The sequence below is a fragment of the Diabrotica undecimpunctata genome, chromosome 1 (assembly GCF_040954645.1).
Source record: "Diabrotica undecimpunctata isolate CICGRU chromosome 1, icDiaUnde3, whole genome shotgun sequence".
NCBI lineage: Eukaryota > Metazoa > Arthropoda > Insecta > Coleoptera > Chrysomelidae > Diabrotica > Diabrotica undecimpunctata.
In genome coordinates this window covers 48,345,003-48,363,638 of record NC_092803.1, presented here as the reverse complement: position 1 = coordinate 48,363,638, position 18,636 = coordinate 48,345,003, and the positions used below count along the sequence as shown (strand labels likewise).

The 18,636-nt window shown below is 34.4% G+C and overlaps 1 protein-coding gene across 2 annotated transcripts in view; it reads left to right on the top strand.

The window, feature by feature from the left end:
• Positions 1–18,636, top strand: part of LOC140448963 (acetylcholine receptor subunit alpha-like) — a 1,000,791-nt gene that overhangs the window by 894,650 nt on the left and 87,505 nt on the right. For both annotated transcript variants that reach the window (XM_072542105.1, XM_072542107.1), the window contains exons 7-9: positions 8,388–8,503; positions 13,017–13,185; positions 13,255–13,391. In XM_072542105.1, the coding sequence (XP_072398206.1) occupies positions 8,388–8,503; positions 13,017–13,185; positions 13,255–13,391 (422 nt within the window). The remainder of the gene's footprint in view (positions 1–8,387; positions 8,504–13,016; positions 13,186–13,254; positions 13,392–18,636) is intronic.

Genomic DNA, 18,636 nt, shown 5'->3' with positions numbered 1-18,636 from the left:
GTAATAAAATTACAGTAAGCTGAACTTTTAGCAATTTTTAATTGCCGATTATATTCAACTTTTTGTTGTTTATATACTTTGAACAAATCGGGATCCTTAGTGGCATCTGCAATGTGTTTAACAAGAGAAAGATTGGATCTGTAAGACCTTAATTCATTATTAAACCATTGCACAGGTGTTTTTTTCAGCCATTTGTCGTACTTTTTTAGTGGAAAATGCTTTAATATTAAATTGTTATAAATTTCGGTAAGAAAGACTGTTAAAAAATTAGGATCATTATTAATATCGTAGAAAAAGTCCATATTTGTACTAGCTAGCGCACGTTTAAGCTTATGTAAACCAGAAGAAGTAATAAACCGTTAAATGTTTGATAAGTGTCAACAACTTTATGCTCAGAGTCAATAAATAAAAACTGAGCTAGATGGTCAGAAAAACAAGGTTCAAATACGCCCACCCTGTAGATAGTTTCAGAAAAATTTGTCATAATGTTGTCGATGCAACTACTGGACTGAGATGTGATTTTTGTATAATCGTTTATAGTTGTTTTTGGACCAAAAGATGTTAATAAATTTTGAATATCAAAAAAGGGTTCAGATTCAAGTTTAAAATTTATATTAAAATCACCAAGTATGATAAGTTTGTCTGCTTTACTAAGCAAGGATGTTATGACATTTTCAAAATTCACCAAAAATAAGTCAAAGTCACCCTTACCCGATCTGTATACAGTTAAAATATTGGTTTTTATTGAAGGTACATAAATTACACAAAACTCAGAACTTTGCTCTACATTATATTCATTTAGATTGAAAGAAGAATACATAAGATTTTCTTTTACATAAATTGCAACTCCGCCTTGTTTCGTTTTTACCCTACAAAAGAAATTAGCTAATGGAAAGCCGGAGACGTTAATTAATTTTAAATTTTCTTCACTTTGCCAGTGCTCCGAAAAACATATGACGTCATATAATTTTTGATCCGCAAGAAAAGCATTTATCATATCGACTTTATTTGAAATACACTGCAAATTAACATGAAACATGCTTACCGTACCTTTTCGAATTAGTTTATTTTGATAAAATTTTGTAGAAGCTTCTAGGTTTCTTCCTCCGTCTTCTTTTTGTGCTGAAAATTTCTGTTGAAGTTAAATCTCTTAACGGCAGCTCTTTGGGCCAAATATTAGGACTGTAGACTTCGTCAATTTTATCGAAAGGCAAAGATACCTTATATGTGGAGTATTTGTCAGTTCTATGCCATTATTGGGTACCGTCTCACCCAAAAATTTTAGATCATCGGCTTTCATATCAACACCAATGCGGGACACATGTACATGACCCTGTCTAGGAATGGTGTTTACAGTAGACGTTTCATTGCTTCCAATAATCGGTTTGTATTTGTTTTCTTTTTTCGGTTGGTATTCCAAGATGAGTGTCCTGTTTTTAGATTGTTTTTATTTTCTTTTTGTTTATCACTCATGTATGAATGAGGTAGACTTGTGTTTTTGTTTAAGACATTTTAATGGGTTCTTGACTGGTAGAACCTGAGTTGGTCGGGCCTGCTTTATTTACAGTTTTTTCACTAGATGACGTTGGAACGGGCATGGCTGAATTTTTATTATATTTATCTTTTAATAAAGAAATTAAATTTTGTTACTCTTCCGTACGTTTTTCTAGATGAAATGATAGTTTACTTACTGCTGCAAGTTCACTTTTTATATTAGTAAGTTCCTTGTTGGTCTTTATACACTGTTCACACAATAACGTCTACGTTATGTTCGACATTGAATGCTTTAATACCTTTTTGCACTGTTTGTGTTAATTTATTAACATAATCTGATAACTGAGGATTAGAACCGGACAGTGGTAACTTTAAATTCACTAATATGTCAATTAATTCCTGCTTTGTTAGCTTATTTAGATCCGCTGTTAAAACTGCGACTTGACTATCGGACGCCATCTTGGAGAGTGAATAGGTTAGGCAAACTCATTAGTTTTCAACAAATTTACTTGCAATTATTAGTTAGATTTATTAAAATAGACACTAAACAATAAAAATATAACATGTAACACTATTGTTTTATAGTAATGCTTATGCAAGTACTATTGAGGAAAATTTGTTTGAAATTTAATACATACTAGGAAAAAGACAGTTAAGATTTGAATTTGGTTTCGAAAATTAGTTTACGGATTTTAATACATACTATTAAATCACATTGTATACTATTCAGGAAAAGATAGTTTAAAACACAAAAATGGTGTAGCAATATTTGTAACGAAGGAAATAAATAAAGCTGTAAAAAACATCTTCCTAGTATCTGATAAGATACTAATGTTACAAATACAAACAACAATAAATGTGAATATATTACAATATACTAATATTACAAGCATATGCACCCACACAAGACTATGAAGAAGAAGAAATTGAAAAATTCTATCATGATTAAGAAAAAGTATTAGCATCTAAAAGTATACGAGCTCAATATTGTTATGGGAGATTTTAATGCGAAGATGGGCGAAGGAGAACAGGAAGATATCATAGGAAATATATTATGGTCTGGGATTACGAAATGAAAGAGGAGATATGTTGGCTTTTTTGTGTAGAAAAGCAACTAGCAATGACAAACACAATTTTCAAACTTCCAATGCGTCGTATTTACACCTGAAGATCACCTGCATATAGACATGAACGATTGGTTCGTAACCAAAAAGAATTCATATGTATAAATAAAAGATACAAAAATTCAGTATTAGCAGTCAAAACATATTCAAGTGCAGATATACCAACATATCACAACATTTCGGTAGAAAAATAAGACAGATTGAAAAGAGTTACAAGGACTAATAAGCAAACAATTAGCAAAAATAAAGTTGACATTAAGGAAAGATAGAGTACTGATATTATTAAAACCCATTCAAGAAGCCAAATTAGGTGCAGTAAAAACAAGAAGAAAACAAGGGTGGATGACAGAAGAAATACTGAGACTTATGGACTAAAGAAGAAAAGTCAGAAATAAAGATAAAAATGAATACAAGAGGATCGACGTAATAATCTGGGAGAAGATAAGACATGCTAAAACACAATTTCATCGTTAAGATTGTAGTGAAATTAATCACTATAAAAATGAACACGATACAGCTCATTTGCACACGAAATTAAAAGAGATCGCCGAAAACAAATGGAAGCAATTATACCAAAGTTTAAAAGACAAAAATGGACACAAAATAAATATTCAATATCAATGAACAGTTAAATGAATGGAAAAACTGCATTTTTGATTAGTTGAAGATGAAAGAGTAGAACACTATACAACGATTGCTTTGACAGGTCCATGAACCTGTTAAAACAGAAAGTGAGGTTATATGGACAATACTGGTGGCAGAAAATGAAAAGGCACTTGACTCCGATGAAGTAAGTGTTGAAACACTAAAGTTTTTGGGAGAAAACGGAATTAAAGCTATGTGTGGTCTCTTTAATAGAATTGATGACACTCGTTGATACCAAAGAAACATCGTGCAAAGACATCCTGTGATTATCGGACAATAAGTCTGATAAGTCAAGTTTTAAAGAGCTTCCTGCGTGTAACACATAGCAAAATATAGACAATATTACAGGAGAGAGTTATCAATACTCAATTCGAATTTAGAATTGGCTTGTGTACGAGTGAAGCTTTGTTCAGTATCCAAATTCTGATCCAGAAGTGCAGAGATATAAATCAAAATGTATATATCTGGGCAATCGATTGTGACAAAGGTTTTGACAAGGTCCGACATAACAAAATGCTAGAAATATTGAATACAGCTATATTATCCGATAAATATTACCGAATAATTACAAATCTATACTGGCATCAAGTGGCAAAAATAAAAGTTGAAATAGAAAAAGATGAAATAAATATAAAAAGGGGAATGGGACAAGGCTGTGTACTATCGCCTTTACTCTTTAACTCATATTCAGACAAAAAATATTTAACGAAGTCCTAATGACGACAGCAGAAGGTATTATTGTAAATGGAGTAAGCGTAAACAATATAATATGCCGACAATACCTTGGTGCTGGCTAATTGTGAAGAAGACCTTCAAAATCTAATGAACAAAATTAGGCAAACCTGTGATTAGTATGGATTAAAACTCAACGTTAAGAAAACTTAATATATGATAGTTAGCAAACAAAATTATACAGAATGAGGGTATAAAAATCGCAGAGTAGGGAAACTCGTGTATCTCGGCAACTAATATCATGACTGCAGGGATCCGGTATGAACAAATAACGGTAAAAGCCGAATAGAATACGCCCCAGCCACATTTATAAAAATGAGGAACCTACTTTGCAGCCACGATCTTAGTATAGACCTTCGCGGTCGAATGGCGTATTGCTATATCTTTCCAGTGCTACTGAATGGAGTGAAAGCGTAGACTCTAAGTGATGCCTTTAAGATGTGGGCATACAGATGACTACTAGGAATAAACTGGTCTAATAAACTAAACATCACAACTGGTCAATACAATAAAGAGACGAAAGCTTCGATCTCATTATGAGATACCCTGAAAAATATTAACTTTTACATCTAATCATTCAGGGAAAAATTCAAGGTAAACATGGTCCTGGTAGAAGAAAAACATCATGGCTGAGAAATCTAAGACAATGGTACGGAAAATCGACGACATCATTATTTAGAGCTGCTGTCAATAGTGTCACTATGGCGAAGATAGTAGCGAACGGTCGATAACGGTCATGGAACTAGAAGAGGAATATTCTGCTTGAAATAGTAGATAGTATAAGACTAAGTGACAATATCCTTTTCTCTGGTTTATGTTTTTAATATACTTAGCTACTAAGAATTTGTTCCATAGGTGTTCTTGTCTTTTTTGATAACAGTCCAATCTCGTCCGATATTTGGCTCATCTTTTACTACTAGTTCTTTTGATCGCCAACCTTCAAAGAGAGACGGCGCAGTAAGAAGTTCTTTACCTTCAGAGAGTGTTGAGTCTGATTCGTGGTCAATATTTGCCTCTTGACCTTCTTTCATATCTTCTTTTCATCATCACCCACAGTTTTAAGAAGACGTTTTTGTTCTTCTTCGTAATGTGCAATAATATAGTAAAATAAAAAAAATTAAGTTATACTTTGTCAAAATTGGGAATGACTTTGAACACCCTACAATCGGCATGTCCACTTAATGAGAAAAAAAAGTTACCGAAAATTATTAGTAGGAAATATTATTTTAAGTCCAAATCTAGCCATACAGCTCACACTCCTCGTAATGATAAAATTCACTCATCCCAGATACCTACGGTATCAAAATGATTGAACTCTGGTGGGACTTTTTCTGCTTATCGAGTCCTAGGTGGCATAGTTTACTAAAACCAAGCTGTTTCTAGGAGATTCTTCGGAATGACTTTAGTAGTAAAGAGAATAATAAATATCGTCTGGTTACTTTATATTCTCTATTGTCTCCTTATTTGTATCTCAAGATCTCTGTACTTGGTGATCTTTTCATTTTATCTTACACGCAGGTTATTGCTGTTGTCGGTAACGTGATGGACTCTCAGCTCACTCAGGAGAGAGAGAAGGCTCGTTACTCGCTCTATCCATTGCTTTTTTGGGACCTAAGAGGGTAGGGTTCTCGGTCAGTGGCCATAGACACGGGCTATGGGCACTAGCTAGGATTAAAATGCCTTTAATAAAACACAATAAAAGATTGTTTATTGTAATAATAATAATAATTAAATTATTAAAGCAGATATGTAAAGTACTTATACTAAGAATCTGAAATAAATCGATAATTATCTTCTGATCTGGGAATCGGGAAGATAATTATGCTAATTATTCTTAAATTAAGAATCTGTAAGAGAAAGTATATTATTTATAACTATTAATCAAAATTATGAGCAAAGTACAAATTAGTAAACATAGAAAATGTCACCTGTCAAAATTCCCGAAGTATGAAGGGATTGAGATAGGAACTTGGAATAAAGTTAGGGATGTTTGTTATAGTGCCATTCGGGCTAATCAACAATAAAAAGTGCCAAAAGTACACAAACAAAATAGTTATAAATAAAATTCGAAAAAAAGTCGCTGAGACCTATAAAAATGTGGGAAAAATCACAAGTTATTTTTTCATAGTATAAAATAGATATAAATCGAAAAAATATTGCAAGTTATTTTATACCTGTAAGAGAATAAAATACCAAAGTTAAAGTTTGAAATATTTTATAGCATTAAGTTTTTAGCAGTGTACCTGTAAAAAATGTAAAATACCAAAAATCAAAGTTGAAAATAAATTACAAATTTTTAGCAGTGTACCTGAAAGGGAAAATAAAACGCAATTTACAAGTTTTATTTATTTTTCTATTCCTTTAAGGATATCAGCACCGTCCGGTGACTAAGTCCCGTGAAGTAGAGACTTAGCAGAATCCTGAAAGAGAAGAACTTCTTACACCACTTGTAAGATACCGAAATGATCAGATTTTGGACTAAGTCCAAAAGCACAGATTATATCGGCGATAATTGCGACGCTGTAAGGAAAATATTAGCAAGTTCGACTAAGTCGAAAAGCAGAAATAAATCCCTCAAAAATGGCCGCTGTTGGTTTGGAAACAAACCGACGTTAAAGATGAGAACGTGAGGTTCTTGGTTTAAAGTTGAGAGCGTTAGGCTCTGGATATGTAGAGAACGTTAGGTTCTGGGAAATAAAACAGAGTCTCTGAGAACTGAATCAATCAGAGGATCTCTTACATGCCAAGAAGGCTGGACCAGCGGACTTATCCTGACCCGGTCTGGTGTCCTGGCCGTCGTGCATCTTTTTTATGCTAAAAAAAGTAGGTCAACTCGTAACCGTCGTTTTGGCTTTCCGTGATTGAACCTGCACGACGACCAATGCCCAATTTTCAGTATTATCATTGGCTGCAGCTCAGGTGCTTTTCGACCAACGATAATACAGAAAATGAGCAACAGACTCCTGAATTATGACCAAAGTCAGTGGAGTTTAGTAGCTGAGGTAGTGGGTTCATCACTAGACAGAACCACAGTGGACTCAACGAGTCCCCTGGAAAAGAAGATAAACGTTAATGCAAAGACTGCAAGATAATATTCGACCAACAACCAAAGGTGATTGTGCTGGATATGAAAGTAAGATAAAATCGAACCAAAATATCAAAAACTACCAAAAGAAATCAAAAGCTGGTTGTTAAAAGATAAGAAAGCGTGTATTCAGAGCAAAATTAGTAGATAAAATGAACCAGAACATAACAGGATACAATACTATATGAATGGATATATTTAAAAATACTGCTATTAAAATACTTGGAAAAACCTTAGACAAGAAGTTTGAGAATAAACAAAAACAAAGTTGAAAAAAGCCTTTATAAAAGAGAAAACTTTATAAATAATTGCAAGGACGTAGGTCGGAGACTTTTAAAATAGCAAAAAGTGAAAATAACAGTAGCAAACATTAAAGGAAAAGCGTTGGGTGGCGAAATCATTATGAAAAGTAATAATTTTAAGTACCGAGAATCGGTATTACAGAGTAATGTGGAAAATAGATGGAGACTCACATTGTAAAGTAAGAACAGGATGGCCAAAATGAAAAAAGTCAATTGTGGTTTTAAAGATTCCAATAAAACTTAAGAAAAATTTAATAAAACTGCCATAAGACCAGCTATGATGTATGGAACTGAAAGAAAGAGGAACGATGAATGCATCTATTAAGAGAAGTCTAGAAGTGGCACCAATTAATGCTAAAATTATTTGCACAGATTAAGATGGTAAGTGCATATTCAACATAGAAATACTAATCAGCCAATATGAAAAATAGCTGATTTGCACGTTCCTGAAAGGGGTAAGTAATGAATACCCAAGAAGAGCTTGTGGGAGATGTTTAGGCTGGACATGTCGGTAAAAGGGATTGATTTTGGTATGACTCAAGATAGAAATTTATGGAGAAATGTAATTGAGGAAGCCGACCCCGCATAGAGATAAAGGCCAGAAGAATAAAGCTGATAAGATTCAAGAAACGGATTGTATAGATAAGAAAGACCTCTTAATGAAAAAATATTGAGAGGATAACACTTAATAAACCATTTTAATTAAGTTTGATGACTTAAAAGACGAGAATGTCTAAATAAAAAAATGTAAAAACAGAATAATCATAATTTAGAATTTATTTTAAGTCTTTGACATATTTTTTACAGTTTCCAATAAATTGCTCATAAAATTCTAAAAACGTTTCGTTCAATCTCTAAACGTTTAAATATTTACGTTAAAATATTTAAATTTGTTCCTGTTTTATGACATCTGACGCGGTGGAAGTCGGGAAAACGAAATTCAGAAAGATATATTTTCTATTAAAGTTGGAGCTGAATTTCCATACTTAAATTATTTCGTTTTAGGTGGATCTGCGCCATCTGGACGAGATAAAGGGATCTAACGTAGTGGACATTGGCATCGATTTGACTGAGTTCTACACATCTGTTGAATGGGACATCTTAGAAGTTCCTGCTGTTAGGTAACTTTATTATTTAAATTTTCCTAGGTTTAGATTTTGAAAATTTTCTTTTAAAGAAGCTAGGTTTACGTTCAGAGGTAAAATATATATTAAAATCCATAATAAATAAATACATTACATCAATTAACAGTTTCTATAAAAAAAAGATTTTTTTATTTTAATGCTATTCTGTTGTTATTTGTTTCTGTTTTATTTTGACTTTATGCCAATTTTTATTCTTAGATTTTCTTCCACAACTCTCAATATTTCTTGGACTTTCGTGTACCTCCAAATATTTTTCATGTCACTTATTTTATTTTTTCTTTATTGTTATTGTTTTTCATAGAAATTCAAGTGTAATTACAATCCCCTCGCCTTTAGTAGTGTGTTCTGCTTTTGTTCTTTGCTTTCCTTCAGTAGTGCTTTTTTAGCATTTTCTCTCTCAAGTATATCATTTTTATACTATTTTTTATCGTAGTAATTAAATATACTCATATTGCGGTAAATATTTTCCTTTGTCCCTCACTTCTTTTCTTTATACCTGTGGTGTGTTGCATTATCTTTTCTTTCTCAGCTTTTTTCTTTCTCAAGTTCTCTGCCACACAGTCCTTCCATCTTTGCGTCGGTTTTCCTTTACCTCTCATTCCATTATGATCCTGTTCCTTCTAGTCTTATCCTACATTCACCATAAAATTTTTATTTCAGTTACCTTCATCTCGTTTTCCTGAATTTCATTACAGGCCACACTTTAGCGCCGTTCATTAGCACATATCTCACCACACTCCTGTATTTCTTTTCTGTTAGCCCTTCTCCGATTTTAGTATCCCATTTCTAGTTATGTAGGAGCCAAAGCATTTAAATTTTTCTACTCATCCTAGTTTTTCTCCAAGCAATTCGATGTCTCCAACCATTCCTGTTCCTCTTAACCACATATACTTCGTTTTAAATCTGCATTCCCAAATTTTTCCTTGTTCAATAGCCCTTCTTCAACCTTCCAACTTATCCTTTCATTGCCCTTCTTTACTAACACGATATAATCAGCAAAGAGCGTCAATCAAGGAGCCCCCTCTCTTACCTTCTCTACCAGTATATCCATATCAATATTAAACAGGTAGGGACTCATGCAGACCGACCGCCACTGAAAAACCTTTTGTCAATCCAACACAAGTCCTCACTTTCGTGTACGCTCTCCATACATGATTCACGAGCCTTATGTATGAACTGTGTCGTACGCTTTCTCAAGATCTATAGATACCAAATATCTCTTTTCTTCTCGCTTTATTTCTCTATTAACTGTCTCGAAGCAAACAAGATTTCCGTTGGCCTCCTTCCATGCATTTTAACCTCGTATGTTTGTTAATTTAGCGAATTTGGAGCTACAGATTCTCTTTTTACTTCCATTACATATCTTGGTATTTAATCAATGTATGTATAATAAATAGTGTAAAGGTTAGAGGGATAATCAGTTACGTCCTCTGCAAAATCCAAGTATAAGGTGAGTTTTCTGGCTGTGACATGTCTATTTTATAATATGGTAGGTACTGAGAAAAAGAGATAATGGGCTATATAATAGAGGAACTATTTTTAAACAATCAACGCAAATTGTGGTATAGGCCAATGACCTATTCCTGATAGCTCGCACAGACCAAAAATTTAAAGAAGCGTTTGCTTTGTTGCCAATTGCTGCAGAAAATAAGAACCTCATAGTAAAGGAAATAAGAACCAAAAGTAGGGACAGTGATTCAGAACAGCAGAGATAAAATTCGAAACATATGTCAAAACTTTTAAAAATTACAATCTGAAAATAGTATATACCCTCATATACCAAGTTTTCTTCTAATCACAGATAACTACAAAATTTTAGAACTAAAAAGAAGGATACTATTGACAAACAAGTTTTTGGATTCAGATAATACCTAAGTGTAGAAATTTTTCTTCTTCTTCTTCTACTTCTTGGAGATCTTTCGATCTGTTTAATTCTGAAGCTGCCTCTGGTTAATTTCCTGGGAGGTAGATTGCCAACTATCCCTCCATATTTTAGGTGGTCTTCCGGGAGGTCTTGAACCGGGCGGGTTGTTTTCTAGGGCAATTTTTGGGAGTCTATTCTCATCCATTCGTCTTACATGACTGTACCACATCCTTTTACGCTGCCTTCCCCATCTTACAATATCTTGAATTTTGCACTTCTCTCTAACGTTTGTATTTCTCACCCTGTCTCTTCTTGTTTTGCCCACTATTATTCTTAGAGTTTTTATCTCGGCAACCCTTAGCATCTGTTTCGTTTTGTTGGTATCTTCGCGCACCTCTGTGCCATATGTCATGATCGGTCATATGCAAGTCTTGTAGATTCTAATTTTACTATCTGTGCGCATATATCGATTTGACCAGACTATCTCCCGCAGACATCCCGACAATGCGGATGCTTTGTTGATCTGACTCCTTAGGTCCTTTACTGGGTCGTGTCTACTTGATATATCTATGTCCAGATAGCTGAATTGCATCACCTGTTCTATGGGGTTTTTCTCAACCACTAACTTACATCTGAGCGGATCTTTTGCTATTGTCATACATTTAGTTTTGTTGGTACAAATGGTCATATTTAGTTGGCGGCTTATTTGAAAGAACTAAAAGAGCTGTCTCTGAAGATCATCGTCTGATTTGGCAATAATTGCTGCATCATCTACGTAACACATCATACCAATTATTTTGTTGCCCATTCTGTATCCGAGATTGAGAGATGTTACTTTGTTTATAATTTTGCCCATGAGTAGGTTAAACAAGAATGGGCTTAAACTGTCGCCTTGTCTAATTCCTCCCGGTGTTAGAATATTTTCAGTGAATTGGTCTCCTCAGAATCAGTAGAAATTTTTAAGTCAATAAAATAAAATTAATTGCGTGGAAAACAGTATACTACTCTTCGACTGATTGTGATGATAAAATCCAAGATGATTCGGAGAGTCGAACATATATTCGGAAGAGCTCAAGACAGAGAGGATGTTGCAGTGTTAAAGTAGGTAAACTCTAAGGGGACTTGATAAGGCATGTTAAGAAGTAGAAACCAAACTAATATATAAGATACTTACTCTACCAGTGCTGACATATGGGTTGAAAACATGACAACACAAAACTATTTTTAAAACAGTGGAAATCAACTACTCATCTTGAATAAAGATTTTAAAAGAAAGATTTAATACACCACGATATAATGTCAAGTTTTTTAAGAAATATCCCTAAAAAAAATAAGTAGACTAAGTTGAGCTAGATACCTTTAAGAGCAAGTGAAAACGATTCTTCCAGACAAAGTCTATTATTAAAATGCGTTAGGCTTTCACGGCCATCGTCTAACTTATTAAACTGTTTGTTCGGGCTGTTAGGCCGTTGTATTCTGAGATTAGTACTCTACGTTTCGCCAACACTAGGGGTTGGCATCTTCTAGAGATGTTCTGATGTACTACGGAGGCCATATTTATATTTTCTACTCAGCGAAAATAAATTAATTTTTTTACCACTGCGCTTTGTAAAATTTGCAAACCAGACAGATTGATAAATTAACCTCTGCATATGACGCTCTGATGGTCAAATGAGGTTTAAATATGTATAAGCGGATGGCAGGTGCCCTGCATTGAAATTAAATCTAAAACCATCTTTCTATTTTAGTTCTTTACTCGGTTTCGAGTACTAAAATCTAAATTCAATAAAAATTTTTACCGAGATGAATATGACGCATGTGGAATGCAAATTATAGATTCCATTGTCGACTAATTTATCAATATGTCTGCTTTGCAAGTTGTAGAAAGCGAAGTGGTAAAAAATTTAAATTTAGTTTCGCCAAGTAAAAAATTTTAGAATTTCTAATGTTGTTATTGTTTTTTACTTGTTCTTAACACTTCAGAATTTTTCTATTAAACCGCATCTCAAATGAATTCAGTCTTCTTATCAGAGCATTCACTGTTGCTGTTTACAATACGTTTTCTCCTGTAGTGATCCTTTCCTAAGGTAACATGCTCCTTTTTTAACTTGGCTTCACAGTACTGAAGACGACCAATAGTCAGAAATACGTATATACGGTTGCCTTCCATCGATATACCTTTCTTACTTTTCTGTTTTGCGAGACATGCCATTACATTTTACTTTTATTATTCAGTCGCATTATGCTTTTCCAACTATATATAACATTAAATCTTTTAGCAAAAGCTTATATCGCTTTGTTGAATTGAATGGCCTAGGAGGACAAATTCGTTAAACTTCCCGTGCTCGAATCGGTATCACTAGAGTGTTATGACTCATTTCAGCATCCCTGCTTCATCGGACACTCGGGCTGATACAAATTCAAACTCGGAAAGTCCAACGAATGTCTCCTAAAACTTTACCACGGCAGTTGCTAGCGTACAGAGATACCATCACAGAGGTATCTTGCAGTGGGATCTTGTACTATAGAACCAATATCTTATTTTCATTTTAAGAAATATCTATTTTATACTTTTCTATTTTATTCCGCATACTAAAGTCTTATACTCGTAATTTTTTGTTTTAGAAATGAAAAGTTTTATACATGCTGTGATGAACCGTACCTAGACATAACATTCAACATAACGATGAGAAGAAAGACGCTCTTCTATACCGTTAATCTTATAATCCCATGTATGGGCATCTCTTTCCTCACCGTACTTGTGTTCTATCTTCCTTCCGACAGCGGCGAAAAAGTAAGTAAACCATATAAATAAAATAAAAAATATAAAGAAATATCTTAGTAAATGGAATATTTTTTATAGGTTAGTTTATCCATCTCTATTCTTCTTTCGCTGACTGTGTTCTTCCTCCTTCTCGCTGAGATCATTCCCCCCACGTCGCTTGTGGTACCCCTGTTAGGCAAATTCGTGTTGTTCACCATGATTTTAGATACGTTCAGGTAAGTGGTTTATATTTTATACATTTTATAAAGCCGCGGCTGTTTGAATTTTTGTTTCAAAGTAAATTTTATAAACAATACATAATCCCATAGCGCTAGCACACCTCAGAAGACTGTCAAATATTGTAATTAAATGAATTGTATTTTAAACGGCCCAACACCGAAAGGTACAAATGGGTCTACTGATTAAGTAAGTAAGTAAGACATAATCCCATAACCCCATAATAACTTACAATGACCAGTTACTATCGTAGCGTCTTTTCATAAAAGTCAATATGACCATAAGATCCACGGGAAAGAAAACCACCGATGACATTGAAATACTCACTATCGAGAGCAGAACCTTCACCGTATTATCCATCTATAAATCGCCTTGCAAACCACTTGACCTACAAATTCTTGAAAGGGAACAGGAGCTAGAGTTTGTAGTAGAAGATTTCAATAGCCACAGTAATGGCTGAAAAATGGGAAGACCTAAACCTACTCTCCGTAATACACGACACAAAGCTGCCATGTTCGTTTAACAGCAAAATCTAGAAACGTGGCTACGACCACGATAATTTGTAAGCGAGAAAATCCAACATTCCTGTATAAAAAAGGTCTAAGGTGCAATCACTAAAACTCAACATAGGCAAACAGGTGTCCAAATTTATGCAGCCATTAAAACAATCGAGATACCCTTCCAAAAACGCCTCAACTTTAAAAAGGCCAACTGAACTGAGTACTCTGACACCCTCGATATCAAACTCGAAGCCCTAGATCAAACTCCTGAAAACTACTTAACCTTCATACAAATCTAGCAAAGGGTATCTAAGCAGCACATACCAAGAGGCTGCAGTAAACAATTCACACCAGGTCTATCAGATGTCTTCAAAAGCACATTAAATATGTATGAAAGACTTTTCAATAAAGACTCTTTCAGCGAGGAATCAATAGACCAGGGTAACGCCCTTATGAAAGCACCGAGAGAATCTCGACAGAAGAAATGGACAGTTTCCGAGCGTGTAGACATGTCTTACATCAACAAAATTGCTTGGCAAATAATAAAAAAACTAAACGGCCATCCAAAGGTAAGTAAAGTGCCTTCGAAAGTTACACCCACACATATAACCAACTACTTTTTAACGGCAAACATAACACCACACGCAAAAAAACAGGTATCAACTGCTCGCCAACAATCGCAAAAATGGTACTTTGACACACCTTGCACGATAAAAGAACTGAATAAAGAACTAAATTCACTTAAAAATAGGAAAGCTGCAGGAGTCGATGATATATGCGTGGAGCAAATTAAACATTTTTGCATCGTGGCAACAAGCTGGATCCTATGCGTGTTCAATAACTGCCAAACGACATTCCAAATACCAAAACTGTGAAGGAAAGCAAAAGTCGTATCTATATTAAAACCTGAGAAAGGCCCAGAAACCTGTATGAAAAAACTATCTTGCACCGCATAGAGAAAGCGGTTGACTCGAATCATACCACAGCAAGCTGGTTTCAGACCTGGAAAGACCTGCATCAGTCAAATTCTAACTCTGATGGAACACATCGGGAACGGATTTGAAGAAGATAACAGGCCAAACTCTCGTCGATCTAAGCGCCACGTACGACACCGTCAACCACAGAAACCTGCTGCAGAAAGTCTACTCCATTCTTAGGAACTATCAATTCGTCAAAATAGTTGAATCACTACTGCAAATAGACGATTCTACGTGAGTCTTATGAAAAAAAAAATTCGCTGGCGAACCCAAGCAAACGGCTTGGCTCAGGGTAGCGTACTAGCAGCTATACTTTTCAATCTATACACCAATGATCAACCAACGCCAACTTTTACTAGAATCTTTTTATACGCAGTCGACTTAGGCGTCACTGCCCAAAGTTTAAGCTTTGAAGACGTCGAACAAAAATTGGAAACTGCCGTGATTTCAATGTCCAATTATTATAAAAAAATTTGCTAAAACCAAATCCAGCTAAAACTCAGGTCTGTGCTTTTCACCTTTAGTCCCGACTGGCCAAAGGGAAACCATTCCCATCACCTGGAATAACACCTGGCTAGAGCACACCAAAAAGCCAATATACTTCGGAGTCACATAGACCGCTTGTGTATATAAATATCAAATGTCTTATTCGAGAATCATCTGGAGTAGTTTATCTCTATTCGCCTTCTCGGTAGCTTCTCACATGCAGGCGCTATTGATAACGCCATCGATCGTATGTTCTATTAGATTTATTCTTCTGAGAATTGTGATACCACTCATGCGTCGAAGGTACGCTATTTTTTTACAATATCTTATAAAATTACACCCTCTCACATTTTCAAGTTGTAAGTAGTTTTATTGTCCTATAATGTGTACATTTCTGAATATTTTTTTTGTTTTTGTATATGGATACTAAGACGCTGCTTTGAATAACTTCTACGAAAGTTCTATAAAACAAAATGGTTTCCGTTTACCACATCGTAGCGAGCTAGACCTACAAAAACTAAATAACCTTCTTGATCAAATTCCACACCCAAAAATAATTTTAGGGGATATAAACTGTCATCATTCTGCATGGAGAAGCTCTAAAACAGACAAATACGGTAATCTAATGAAACATCTCATTGACTCTTCTGATCTACTATTACTTAATACAGGAGAACCTACCAGATTTAACTCCTACAACGGCTCTTTTTCCGCCATAGATTTATCATTATGTAGTCAATCCTTATCAACGTTTCTCACGTGGAATACTTTAAAATCGTTATATGACAGTCACCACTTTCCTATCTGCATATCATTAATTCAAATTTAATCTCCTAATTTTCCAATCTATCAATCCTGGAAATTAAAGAGTGCAAACTGGTGGTCTTATCAAGATGACATTGAAAAGAAAATTAAAAACTATCATCCAAGTGATGATATAAACTCTAATAATACCTCCTTAAACAATATAATTATAGACGCAGCTTTAAATAATATAGGTAAAACAAAGCTCTGCAAAAGACCTCCAGTTCCACTTGAAGGAACAATGATCATATGCTCTATCTTCTAGCAATCATGCTTTTAGCAAGATACCTCATAAAGAAAAGCAACAGAGATACCTGGAGAGAGTACATATCATTTATAATTCGTCAACACCCTCCGAGGTTATCTGGACTAAAATTTGTAAACTTAAAGGCTTTAATTCTTATAGACATATAAACACCTTAATACACAATAATTAATTATTCACTTGCAAAAATACAATCGCAGAAGCTTTAACTGATGTCTATCAACAAAATTCTAGCGCCAAAAATATTTCTGACGAATCCCTAACATATAAGAAAAACATAGAAGCTTCTACAATCTCCATTAACAACTCTGACAACCCCTTAAATGCTCCTATAACTCTTCAAGAGTTAGAATTTTCTCTCTCAAATATAAAAAATACATCTGCAGGACCAGATGATATTCTACCAGTCTTCATAAAAAACTTACCATTCGAAGCCAAATTAGATCTGTTAAATTTATTTAATACCTGCTTCTTAAAGCATGAATTCCTAGATCTCTGGTCTAAAGCAATTATCATTCCCATTATTAAGCCTAACAAACCAAAAGACAACCCTACCTCTTGCCGACCCATCTCTCTTACATGTTGCATGTGCAAAGTGCTAGAAAGATTTTAAACCTCCGCCTTATATGGTACTTAGAAAATAATAACTTTCTTACTCCCTTTCAAAGTGGTTTTCGAAGAGGCAGGTCCACGTTAGATAATCACGTTGCATTACAGACTTCAATTAATGAAGCTTTTGCAAATAACCAAAAACTAATAGCAATATTTTTCGATATAACCCAAACCTACGATAGAGCATGGAGACACTGTATTCTACAAACATTGAAAGATACTGGCATTCAAGGTCACATACTTGCATTTATAAAAATTTTTTTTAAAAATCGCTCGATTCAAGTTACAATAAATGGTGTTAAAAGCTCATCTAAGATACTAGATAATGGAATGTAAAACCACTCTAAAAAAACTAAACAGTGTTCAATCTACAGCTTTGAGATTAGCACTGGCAGCTTTTAAAACTAGTCTGGTTAGTAGTATGCAAGTTCTATCTGGAGAACCTCCCTTACATATAAGACGACAGCAACTATCCTTAAACTACATTGCAAAGATATCATCCCAGAAACAGCATTCTGTATGTAGACCAAAAACTCTACACCTCTCAGAGAAAGAATAAAGCTCACAACTTTCGATAGGAATCATCTCAATGTATTGCTACATATAAATGCAAACTATCCCCCATGGACAAGCCACTCAATAACTATTGACGTAACACTTACCAAGTATCCCAAATCAACTACAAATTCCACAATAATTAAATCTCTAATTATGGAAATTCTAGACCACTATCCTAATTATTTGCAAATCTTTACCGATGCCTCTAAAACTCCCAACGATCACGCTGCTGCCTACTACTGTAAAGAAAATTCTTATAGCATATCGATACCAACCGACTGCAGTATACTAATAGGTGAGGCTACAGCTATTTTGGAAGCCCTAATCTTCTTCGAAAAGAGTAGAACGATGAAGTGCATTATAGTAACAGACTCATTAAATGCATTACTGGAACTGAAACAAATATATACCAACAACCATATTATAGAGAGTATAAAAAACGAACTAGAAATTTATTTGGGTACCTTCACATACAGGTATTTACGGAAATGAAAAAGCAGATCAACTGGCTAACAAAAGTCAAATAAACTCAAACCATCCTGCAAAATTGAAGACATATCCGTACACCGATCTAAAAAACCTGGTTAAAATCCACTGTATTAATACTTGGCAAAATTATTGGGAAAAATTAGGTACTAAATTAAATGTAATTTGCCCAAAATAACTGATGTCCTGAAGACTTCTTTAAACAGATGAAACTAAGTCATTATTAATCGTCTAAGAATTGGCCATACTGCCTTAATACACAGATGCCTAATAACAAAAGAACCACTACCTATCTGCCCCAGCTGCTCTAACCCACCGACTGCGAAACATATCCTGCTTGATTGTCCTCAATTCATGGAAAAAAGAAGATCCCACGGATTTATAGGTGATGATCTTAAGACAGTTCTCACCAAAAAAATTTCGACAGTGTTGAGCTATTTAAAAGACATCAAGTTATTCAATTTTATTTTATGTAATATTTCATGTATTTGTTATATCCACTAATAACAATGCGCGGTTGATGTGGTTTTGTGTTTAAATAAAAAAAATGGTTTCC